The sequence below is a fragment of the Heterodontus francisci genome, chromosome 38, assembly GCF_036365525.1.
Source record: "Heterodontus francisci isolate sHetFra1 chromosome 38, sHetFra1.hap1, whole genome shotgun sequence".
NCBI lineage: Eukaryota > Metazoa > Chordata > Chondrichthyes > Heterodontiformes > Heterodontidae > Heterodontus > Heterodontus francisci.
The window spans coordinates 13,904,481-13,917,286 of NC_090408.1; the positions used below are offsets into that span (position 1 = coordinate 13,904,481).

Genomic DNA, 12,806 nt, shown 5'->3' on the forward strand with positions numbered 1-12,806 from the left:
TGCGGAACACCACTGGTCACCGAGCTCCAGGCTGAATACTTTCCATCTACTATCACCCTCTATCTTCTATGAGCCAGCCAATTCTGTATCCAGACAGCCAACTTTCCCTGTATCCCATGCCTCCTTACTTTCTGAATGAGCCTACCTTATCAAACGCCTTGCTAAAATCCATATACACCACATCCACTGCTCTTCCTTCATCAATGTGTTTTGTCACATCTTCAAAGAATTCAATAAGGCTTGTGAGGCATGACCTGCCCCTCACAAAGCCATGCTGACTGTCTCTAATCAAACCATGCTTTTCCAAATAATCATAAATCTTGTCTCTCAGAATCCTCTCCAATAATTTGCCCACTACCGACATAAGACTAACTGGTCTATAATTCCCAGGGTTATCCCTATTCCCTTTCTTGAACAAGGGAATAACATTTGCCACCCTCCAATCATCTGGTACTACTCCAGTGGACAGTGAGGACGCAAAGATCATCGCCAAAGGCGCGGCAATCTCTTCCCTCGCTTCCCGTAATAACCTTGGGTATATCCCGTCTGGCCCCAGGGACTTATCTGTCCTCATGTCTTTCAAAGTTTCCAGCACATCCTCCCTCTTAACATCAACCTGTTCGAGCATATCAGCCTGTTTCACGCTGTCCTCACAAACAACCAGGTCCCTCTCACTAGTGAATACTGAAGCAAAGTATTCATTTGGGACCTCCCCTACCTCCTCCGACTCCAGGCACAAGTTCCCTCCACTATCCCTGATCGGCCCTACCCTCACTCTGGCCATCCTCTTGTTCCTCACATAAGTGTAGAACGCCTTGGGATTTTCCTTAATCCTACCCGCCAAGACTTTTTCATGTCCCTTTCTAGCTCTCCTAAGTCCATTCTTCAGTTCCTTCCTGGCTACCTTGTAACCCTCTAGAGCCCTGTCTGATCCTTGCTTCCTCAACCTTAAGTAAGCTTTCTTCTTCCTCTTGACTAGCTGTTCCACATCTCTTGTCATCCAAGGTTCCTTCACCCTACCATCCCTTCCTTGCCTCATCAGGACAAACCTATCCAGCAGTCGCAGCAAGTGCTCCCTAAACAACCTCCACATTTCTGTTGTGCATTTCACTGAGAACATCTGTTCCCAATTTATGCTCCCCAGTTCCTGCCTAATAGTATTGTAATTCCCCCTCCCCCAATTTAATATTTTCCCATCCTGTCTGCTCCTGTCCCTCTCCATGACTATAGTAAAGGTCAGGGAGTTGTGATCACTATCACCGAAATGTTCTCCCACCGAGAGATCTGCCACCTGGCCTGGTTCGTTGCCAAGCACCAAATCCAACATAGCCTCCCCTCTAGTCGGCCTATCTACATATTGAGTCAGGAAACCTTCCTGGACACACCTGACAAAAACTGCTCCATCCAAACTATTTGCACTAAGGAGGTTCCAATCAATATTAGGGAAGTTGAAGTCACCCATGACAACAACCCTGTTACTTCTGCACCTTTCCAAAATCTGCCTCCCAATCTGTTCCTCCATGTCTCTGTTGCTATTGGGGGGTCTATAGAAAACTCCCAATAAAGTGACTGCTCCTTTCCTGTTTCTGACTTCCACCCATAATGACTCAGTAGACAAACCCTCCTCGACGACCTCGCTTTCTGCAGCTGTTATACTATCCCTGATTAGCAATGCCACTCCCCCACCTCTTTTACCTCCCTCCCTATTCCTTTTGAAACATCTAAACCCCGGAACATCCAACATCCATTCCTGCCCCTGTGATATCCAAGTCTCTGTAATGGCCACAACATCGTAGCTCCAAGTACTGATCCATGCTCTAAGTTCATCACCCTTATTCCTGACACCTCTTGTGTTAAAATAGACACACTTCAACCCATCATACTGGCTGCAACTTTGCCCTGTCAACTGTCTAACCTTCCTCACAGACTCTCTACACTCTGTATCTGCCTGTTCAACAGCTACCCCATCCACTGTTCCGCAGCTCCGGTTCCCATCCCCCTGCCAAACTAGTTTAAACCCTCCCGAAGAGCTCTCGCAAACCTCCCACCCAGGATATTGGTGCCCCTCCAGTTCAGATGCAACCCGTCCTTCTTGTACAGGTCCCACCTTCCCCAGAAGGTATCCCAATGATCCACATAACTGAAGCCCTCCCTCCTACACCAGTTCTGTAGCCACGTGTTCAGCTGCACTTGCTCTCTGTTTCTAGCCTCACTAGCACGTGGTATCAATCCTAAGATTACTACTCTGCTCGTCCTGCCTTTTAGCTTCCAACCTAACTCCCTATATTCGCTTTTCAGGTCCTCATCCCTTTTCCTAGCTATGTCATTGGTACCAATGTGTACCACGACTTCTGGCTGCTCCCCCTCCCCCTTAAGAATCCTGTAGACTCGATCCGAGACATCCCTGACCCTGGCACCCGGGAGGCAACATACCATCTGGGAGTCTCGTTCGCGCCCACAGAATCTCCTGTCTGTTCCTCTAACCATTGAATCTCCTATCACTATCACTCTCCTATTCTCCCCCCTTCCCTTCTGAGCCGCAGAGCCAGGCTCAGTGCCAGAGACCTGGCCGCTGTGGCTTTCCCCTGGTAGGTTGTCCCCCCCAACCATATCCAAAACGGTATACTTATTATTGAGGGGAACGGCCACAGGGGATCCCTGCACTGTGCGCCTATTCCCTTTCCCTCCCCTGACGGTCACCCAGCTACCTTTATCCTGTGACTTAGGTGTCAGTACTTCCCTATAACTGCTCTCTATCACCCCCTCAGCCTCCCGCATGATCCGAAGTTCATCCAGCTCCAGCTCCAGTTCCCTAACGCAGTCTGTGAGGCGCTGGAGTTGGGTGCACTTCTCACAGGTGAAGTCAGCAGGGACACAAGTGGTGACCCTTACCTCCCACATCCTGCAAAAGGAGCATGCAACTGCCCTAGCTTCCATCCCCTCTGCTCTAAATTGACAACAGAGAATAAAAAAAATAAAGGAAAACCTTACCTTACCAAACCCTCCACACAAGAGTCCTTTTTTTTTGGTTAGAGGAGGAGGATGGGTGGGAGACACTACACGTGTAGTGTTTCGGGTTTAGCCACTGCCCGAATATATAAGTTCACTTACCCAGCAGTCCCCGTGTCTGCGTCCGCCGAATCACGAGGTAAGTACTTTATAGTGAAACTTACCTTCCCGGATGCCCCCGGCTCGCACTATCACCGCTACCGCTGATCAAAAGGCATAGTTTGAAGGCCCACAGAAACGATGAGATGTTGAGGTACGCAGATCTGTGTAACCGATGGAGAGGGGCTGCTACCCTGGCAGCCTTATTGAGGGCATCAGTAACCGACTACTCTCACAGTCTTTCTGCTTGTATGATGCTATCCCCATTAGTCTGGGTATCGTCACTGAGTACATCAGAGGCTGGTGCTGCATTGATCTGAGTGTGACTTGTTTATATACAAACCCAACCTTGTGAACTTAAACCTGACCCAACAAGCTTAGTAAGAAGCTCTGATTTCTTGAAAGATGCCTTGAGAATATAACCTTTCACTCCAGTTATCGAGCCAGTTTGACTCCTTTTCTGGGGGTTCTCTGTACTTAGCAAAACATTAAAACTCACCAGAACCTGCCACAGACTGTATAAACAGGGGTTCTCAGTGACTTCATTGTAGCCTTAGTGGAACTAAGCATTCCAAGACACCGGCTCCCTCCTCCTACATTGACTGCCAAGTAGGAAAACCGAGAAGCGCTTTTCAATGCCAACACACCATGCCAGATAGGATTTACAAAGATTCCCAGGGGTTTTTTTTGCATTCCAAGCTTTCCTATAACTACTGCAGTTGAAGTTTGAGTTGGTGAATCTGTACAGTTTACCATCATGGCTGAAACACTAGCCATGAGTAGCCACGACATGTAAAGCAAAAGCAAAATACTGCAGATACTGGAAATCTGAAACACAAGCAGAACATTCCCAAGTCCATCTGAAGGATTACATGTTTGTTTAAACAACAGAAAAGGCTGACAATGCTTAGCAAGTCAGGCAGCATCTGTGAAGAGATGAAAGATCATTGACCAGAAACATTAACCCTGTTTCTCTCTCTCCACAGATGCTGCCTGGTCTGCTGAGTGTTTCCAGCATTTTCTGTTTTTATTTTTGCCAAAAAATTTAATATTTTTGATGTACTTTACTTGGAATTTTGAAATTCAAGTGTACAAGTGAGCATACTAACACTAAATGCAATTTCTTGGTGCATTATTTTAAATTAAATGGGTCTCCTCAAATTGCAAAGTGTTTACATGCAGGAAGCTAATCTTGCTATTGTGTAAAAACAGGCTGAATTCTTTCGTCAGGATATGTTAAGTGCAATAGAAACTTACCACTTTGACCAAACTTTTAGTTTGCCTGCCATAATATCTTCTTACATGGCTCGGTGTCATAGTTTGTTTGATAACACTCCAGTAAAATGCCTTGGGACATTTTACTATGTTAGAGGCATTATATAAAAATGAGTTGTTGTTGTCGAACAAGTGGAAAACCTCAAAATAAAAACCATCTCAAGAATGGCACCTGTCACCATCACACTAAATCTTCCAATTTACAACTTGATACATTACTCATTTGGCGGGGGGGGTGGGGGGGGGGTGTGTTTATGTGGGCGACGGGGTCTTGGCCACTGGCTGAAGCGCTGGTGAGAGCCCCGCATTGCCTCCTCTGGGGAAGGCCTGTCGCATTACGTGCCAATTAGACACTTAAGTGGACAGAGGTGGGCCTTCCCCAGCGACCGACGTCCCGGCTGCTGTGAGCTCTTTTACTGAGTAGTGCCACCGTAGAGGTGGTGGCTGCGGGCAGTAATGGACTTATTGGAGGCGATGGACCCAGGCCACAGGTGGGTCAGGGCGGGAGGGATTTTGTGGGGTGGGCGTCACAGGGGAGGTGCAAGAGGGCTGTAAGGGTGGCTCGGCAGCAAGGGCAGGTAGGTGGCTCTCAGCAGCCCAACCTCTACCTCCCTCCGACCCGATGCCAGGTCTTTCATTCATGCACTGTGCCTTTTAACGAGGGACCCCCCCAACGCCCCTGCCCCCCACACCCCTGAAGCCGCAGGTAACCTGCACAGGATTGCTTGACGTGCTCCACACGTGGTGAAAGGCCCACCCGCTGCTGGGCTAATATTGGGGTGGGATGAGGCCCTTAATTGAGTATTAATTGCCCACTTAAGGGCCTCAATTGGCAGTGGAGTGGGAAGGCCGTCTTTGGGCATTCCCGCCACACACTTAATTGGGGTGGAGGCAAGGCCCCCAGCCGCCATCTCACCTTGTTAAATGCTTTTTTTCTTTTTTGTTCTTTTAGAGAAACAGCACTGAAACAGACCCTTCAGCCCACCGAGTCGGTGCTGACCATCAACCACCCATTTATACTAACCCTACATTAATCCCATTACCCTCTCACATCCCCACCTTCCCTCAATTCCCCTACCACCTACCTGAACTAGGCACAATTTATAATGACCAATTTACCTATCAACCTGTAAGTCTTTGGCTGTGGGAGGAAACCAGAGCACCCGGCGAAAACCCACACGGTCACAGAGAGAACTTGCAAACACCGCACAGGCAGCACCCAAAATTGAATCCGGTCACTGGAGCTGTGAGGCTGTGGTGCTAACCACTGCGCCACTGTGCCGCCCCATGGCAGATCAAGATAATACACCGGTCGGGCCGCCCCCCACCCCCTCCAATCACGTGGTGGGGGTGGGCTCTGCAACGCTGACAACGGCGTCAATTGCCTGTGCAGGTGCTGGCACCATTTTTAAGGGGCAGCCAGACCTGCCACTAAATTTAAATATTTAAAACCGTACCCCGCCGCACTGCACCGCAATAAAAAATACTGCCTCTTCCCCCCCTAATTACACTTACAGATAATAGTTGCCAACTCCCCCCTCCAAAACACTTACATGCAAGATTGGGCCTGGCACTCCTGGCGCGGGGTCCGTGGTGGGCCGCTGCCAGTACAATCTTCCAGCTCCCCCTGCCACGGAGCCCGACTTTGGGACCTCAACAAAATTGAACCCTTCGTTCCATTTTTGGCTACAATGCGTTCTGGAACATTATCAATAAAATACCTTCCTCCCTTCTGTCAAAATCCTCCTTACATTCAACCTCTTGGATATTAGTATCCCTGCCCCAATCTGCCCCATGCTCTCCCTGCCTTGTTGAGGGGAGAGCATAAAATTCCACCCAACCCGCAACTGTGTTGCTGAAGGGACGGATAACCCATGAAAATGACAAAATCAATAACAAACACCACCATTTCACCGATAACGGGGGCAATTTTAACAGCCAGGAAACTATTGGAATTGGATGCAAAACTGGTTTTACACCCCACCTGATTTTATTCCCCATTGAACCCCCTCGATCCTGTAGCTTTCTTACCTGGCAAGTTAGGTTAAAATCACCCCAATTCTTTACCTCTAAAACCAATGGCCTCAAAATTCCAGGTCCCTGCTTTCATGGTGATAGTGCGGTGGAGCAAAATCCCTGTCTGCCTGAAGCCAAAGACGCTCATCCCATCTTAAATTGCAGCAACAGGGCCGTCTCTCTAGTCAGAGCGGGTGGCCCTACACCTGATCAATGGCAACAGAGGTGCTGCCATAACCTGGAGTGGCACTTAACATCTCCAATGGGGGAACTGAGACCAAAGAGAACTGAAGAGTAAAATAAAAATTGATATGCTTAATAAGAGCTAGCCCAGCAGATACCTCTGAAACTTCCAGCAGGTTTAACGAGGCTGGCTGGAAGACCTGCACCCCTCCCAACCTCAATTTGGACTTTAGGGTGCATGTGGCAGAACCTCAGTGGATCTGGGATCATTCCCAAATTTTTGCCCCAGTGTGCAACATGTCCAACACCCATGCCCCTTCTCCTATTCCACCAGAACACTCATAGGTTGAAGCCTATCTTGTTTGTGTTCTGCTGCCTTTTCATAATCATACAGACATATCAGACAATAGAATTTGTACCATAGATTTTGCCACCAGGCTGTGGGAAAAAGATCTAGATGCTAATGAATTTTGTTGAGTCCTCCTGTAGACAAATTACACTGCATCAGTGGTCCTATCATCCATCACCATAAGGGACATTTGATTACAATTAATTGCAGTTAATAATCGGCAATGGGAGAACCGTTTTCTGTCATGTCCGTAATAATAAATTATGCCTAAGCTTTTCGCCAAGGTTACTACACACTTATTTATATCAGCCATTACAAATTTAACTATATGCATTCTTTCCATCACCAAGAGAAGTCATTTCATCCTCTGCAATACTCCCCAACCCTGCTGCAACACTTATCCATGCCTTTGCCAGCTCTATTATTCCAATGTCCCATTTGATGGCATGCTGTGTTCTGCCCTTCATGAATTGCATCCTGTCCAACCTGTCTTGCACTAAGTCCCATTCCCCTGCATTAAATGTTTGCATCCTAGCTTGATTTCATCAGGGCTATGTGTCCATGTGTCAAGACATTTAATGATGCAATGAATAGAAAACATCAAGAATGAATGATTCTAAAGAAATTAACGTTGTCCCATCAGACTGAACCTTTCAGTTGTTACGTGGGTGGATTGGAAGCTAATGTGGTTTGGTCTGTTCTTGTCAGCCTTCACTGGCTTCCCATCTGCCCATGCATCAATTTCGAAGTCCTTGTCCTCATCAACTAATTTCTCCATGCCCTTATATCTCTCCAGATCTGTAATCTCATTTGCTCCTATGTTCCACTCTTCTGGTTCAGGCCTCCTTTGCAGCCCTTCCCACTCTATGTGCTGAATTTTAATTCTCCCGCTGCCGGGAGCGGCGGCGGGTGAAAAAAATGGCGGCCCGCACAGCCGCCTTGCCACCGCGATCTACTGCATGGCAGATCAAGATAATACATCAGTCGGGCTGCACCACCCCCCCCACCTCCTCCAATCATGTGGTGGGGGTGGGCTCTGCAACGCCGACAATGGCATCAATTGCCTGTGCAGGTGCTAGCACCATTTTTAAAGGGCAGCCAGACCTGCCACTAAATTTAAATATTTAAAACCGTGCCCCGCCGCACTGCACCGCAATAAAAAATACTGCCCCTTCCCCCCCCCCCCCACCGCCTCAATGACACTTACAGATAATAGTTGCCCACTCACCACCTCCAAAACACTTACATGCAAGATTGGGCCTGGCACTCCTGGCGCGGGGTCCGTGGTGGGCCGCTGCCAGTACAATCTTCCAGCTCCCCCTGCCACGGAGCCCGACTTTGGGACTTCAACAAAATCGAGCCCTTTGTTCCATTTTTGGCTACAATGTGTTCTGGAACTGTATCAATAAACTACCTTCCTCCCTTCTGTCAAAATCCTCCTTACATTCAACCTCTTGGATATTAGTATTGATCCCTGCCCCAATCTTCTATTCTTCTTCTCGCTATAAAGAGTTTTGGGAGATGCTCTATGTAAGTGCAAGTTGTTGTGCAATTCCCAAAATGAAAATACATTCTAAACTATTCAGAAAATATAATATGTCGTTTTTATGAGGAAACGATTGGCAAAATAAAGACAAGTTTACAATTTCCGGATCTCACACAGTGGGCTGCTTCCTTATTCAGAAATGGAAAAATGGAATTAGCTGCTAATCTGATGAAGAGGCACTAAAATTAGCATATGTAAATTTTATACGGATTTAATAAACAGAATCAACGGTCTCTTTCAATTATTTTGGAAAATTTGTAGAATTTTCTGTTCTATAATTCTAGAAAATGATTTTTAAGTTAGCATTTCAATTCAATAAAATATGAATTTTTAACTTACCTGAATACAATAGTAATGAGGTTTCAATATCTGTTCCAAGTTCACTGGTTACTGTACATCCGTAAAGACCAGCATCCTGGTTTGTGACATTCTGGATCTGAAGCCTTGCAGAACCAAGTAGTAATATCCTATAAAATTATAAATGTAAGTACAGATGAGGGAGGTCATTTAAGCTATTCAGCACATCCTTCCAAAGAAATCTCCAATCTCCCTATCCCACAGAATTTGACTTAATAAACACTTACTTCCATACAATCACTCAAATCACCCCTTCCCACAAAATTTGAAACGTTTTGCACACTTTTTAAATGTAGAAACCTACAATCTGCACATCTTCCACATCACTCAGCCTAGCGAGCACATCCATCCACAAAAACGTCCAGTCTCTCCCTCCTCAATCCATTTGGCCAAACCAGCACACCCTTGCAAAGAAGCCTCCAATCACTCCTCCCTGCACCATTCCACTCATTTAGCACATCATTTCACATAAGCTGCCAATCTATCCCTCTCACAGCATCCACCCACCTCTCGAATGGCCTTCACAATCCGCTGCAGTAGACCAGATCAGGGTTTAATCATTCTTTCTCTAAAGAAATATTTCTTGACAGGTCCTGAATTGCATTTTATCATTTATACCCATGTCTGTCTGGGTCTTAATTGCAATCTAACTTGAAACATGTTCCACTTAGCACCACTATGGCAATTTCTTTCATTCACCTCCTTTCAAAATTAAAGAGTCTAAAGTTTTCTAAACTTTTCTCATAACTCAGTCCTCTGACACTAGTGATCAGCCTTGTTGCCCTTCTCTGTACTGCCTTTAGGGCTTAAATGTACAACATTTTTGAAATCAGTTTTAAATAATATTAAATATTTGTGAAGGAATCCAGCCATAATGAGAGGTTATAAGGTTAAAGAGTTATTTTCCTATGAATGAGGGATTAAAAAATTTAAAAAGGGTTCATCTTCTTAAAAGGTTAAAAAGTTCATCTCTATAATACTAATGGACATGAGTAGCAGTGAAAAAGTTTGCCCCATCTTAGAACCATAAAGGCAGCTTCTGATAAGGAGGATTCACTCCTTAATGTCACAAACCTCACCACATGGTAAAACATTGAAAGCATAGTTTTGCAAACTGTCACAAAAGCTACCACAGTGTAATAGTTAATAAGACGGTTTTATGGTGATAGCCCTAAACCACAGACAATTTAATTTTTGACAAAAGTAACCAAACACAAAAGACAGATAACTATTGAAAAATTGACTATTACGAGGCTCGCAGCATGGCTTTCTTAGAAATCTAAGAGGATGGACTTACCTAAAAATTAATATTTATACAGCTTTATTTGGGAAATTAAGGAGGATGAACTTACTTACAGTAACTTACTTACCCCCATACATAAGAAATTAATTATGCAACTTGAATAAACAGTATATTGGAAGCATTCGTGGACATGCTCCAACATCTCTCATGGTAACAGTACGACTATTGAAGTGAGGCAATGATAATTCTCCCCTTAACTGGAACAGACGTATCTCTCTAACTCTGTAGTCTTCTAGTTCAGGATTTAAGGTAAATGCAACTTTAATAATTGATGGCGGTCCTACTCAAATATCATACTGTAACAATATTTAGATTAAAAAATTGGATCCTCTACTAGAAACAGGATTGTACTTTCTATCTCTTCCTAGAACTATTAATGTTGTTATTGACTGTCTCCTCAACTGTGAATTGTATGTTTGGTTCTTTAATAAACTTTTTTATAAATTAGAACTTATATTGCCTCACATAGTCTTCTGTATTGCTAACTTGTTAACCTATCTCTGTACACTGTTTGGTGGGGAGGTACATGACTGAGGAGAAATTCCAAGACTGTCATAATATCTGGGTTTTTATAATCTGGCTGAAACGTGTGAAAAAGGGTATCTGGAGGACAGTAATATTCTCAGCTGGCTCCTTTCTTTTGGGGAGAGTCCTTCAGACCCATTCAAGAGCTTTTGGGATCTGTCTTTCTCAAGCTTAAATTGAAAGTGATCATCTGAGAAGTACACTTAATCCGGGATTGCCACCAAAAGGGGCTAAGATTATAATCCACTACATATTAACTAATTATTTTCATGATATTGATAAACAATTCAAAGCTGTGAACAGTGATTTACCAAAAAATTATCTAGAGACACACTGGGCCACATAATCTACTTAAATAGTGGATTGTATATCTGTTCCAGGTATGGATTACAAAGATAACTTGGGGGAATTTCCTTTGTGGTGGCACCAATGAGGTATATCTTTATACTGTGTGAAATTGCTTTCTAGTATTGCACAGATGCTGTTTAGGCAGCTGCTTAGATTACAGGGAGTCAGTTTATTACAGATACCAACAAGGAAGGAGCACACGGAGAAAATAAAATCAGAGGAAGATTAGGGAGGAACAGGCAACAATGGCAGATCATGTGGTGAGAAAAACAGAAACCTTAGAAAATAGAACCAGGGTGACACAAAATGAGCAAACAATGCCAGAATGAACAAAACTTGAAAAAGTGGGGCGGCACAGTGGTTAGCACTGCAGCCTCACAGCTCCAGCGACCCAGGTTCGATTCTGGGTACTGCCTGTGTGGAGTTTGCAAGTTCTCCCTGTGTCTGCGTGGGTTTTCTCCGGGTGCTCCGGTTTCCTCCCACAAGCCAAAAGACTTGCAGGTTGGTAGGTAAATTGGCCATTATAAATTGCCACAAGTATAGGTAGGTGGTAGGGAAATATAAGGACAGGTGGGGATGTGGTAGGAATATGGGATTAGTGTAGGATTAGTATAAATGGGTGGTTGATGGTTGGCACAGACTCGGTGGGCCGAAGGGCCTGTTTCAGTGCTGTATCTCTAAACTAAACTAAAAAATCAGGGAGAAACTGGTAAAGGAGTTGCGAAAGAGGAAGAAAGAGGGGGGAGGGAGAGAGAGAGGGAGGGAGAGAGAGGGAGGGAGAAAGAGAGAGAGAGGGGGACAGTGAGGGGAGAGAGAGCAAGCAAGCAACAAAGGACAAGTGTTCAGAAATTAGTATTAGAGCTGGGAGATTAGTTCTGGTGCAAAGGGACAGGTAGAGAGAGCAAGATAAAACCCCAAAAGATAGACAGCAAAGACTGGATGAAATTAATCATGGTACAAATGAATTCTTCACAAATACTTCAATTTGATTTACTTTCTGTTTAGGGATTTAATATGTATGATTTGTATGCTTGAGTGTAAAGAGATATTGGAACCATTTAAAGTAATGCGAATAGCTTTGCATATAACAATAGTCCATCACATGACATAGAAATATACAACACGGACCAAGAAATAAACCATTGCATTACCAGGCATATTCAGATTTCATTACTGCGTATCAGACTATCTTTGGTCGCTAATAAAAATTATAAAGACATCAGTAATCCTGGTGATTCAACTTAATTTTCCACTAAAAACCCTATTGTTTACAATGATTATTGTTAAGGAGCAGATGTAAAGTTGCACTTTAGATGTGGTTCTGAAACTTAAATAAAACCCCCCGAAAAATCCACACTGTCACTTTTGGCACACACTTGCAGGAATAGGTCCAGGACTCAGAAAAATAACCATAACACAGATTAGTATTTTCATAACATAGTGTCATGCAGACCCCCACCTGCCAAGAATGAGGCATATTAATTCCACCATATGAACATTGATTTTAAACTGTTGCTGGAGTGAAGAAGTGACTTGTTAAAGAGATCACCAGACCTTTGACTGAAGGACATTTGCATACTAAGAAACGATGCTTGTGGAGACAAAGCACTACTCTCTGATCCAATTAAGCCGAATGGATTTTGATCACCAGACATTGAAGGCGTAAGGAAGCGCATTCCTGTGACTGCTAAGATGATACAATCCACAAAAGACTGGATTGGTTAAAACAGATGGTCACATGACTAACCAGCTGATCCAAGTTTTTGAATGAGACACAGGACAGTTTGAACAGAAGG

General features: G+C 44.6%; 1 protein-coding gene across 5 annotated transcripts in view; it reads right to left on the reverse strand.

The window, feature by feature from the left end:
- Positions 1 to 12,806, reverse strand: part of adamtsl3 (ADAMTS-like 3) — a 723,872-nt gene that overhangs the window by 69,304 nt on the left and 641,762 nt on the right. For all 5 annotated transcript variants that reach the window (XR_010969700.1, XR_010969699.1, XM_068017734.1 and 2 more), the window contains exon 22: positions 8,817 to 8,944. Coding sequence is in view for 3 of the 5 variants with exons in the window: in XM_068017734.1 (XP_067873835.1) it covers positions 8,817 to 8,944 (128 nt within the window). In the remaining 2 variants the exon portion in view is untranslated. The remainder of the gene's footprint in view (positions 1 to 8,816; positions 8,945 to 12,806) is intronic.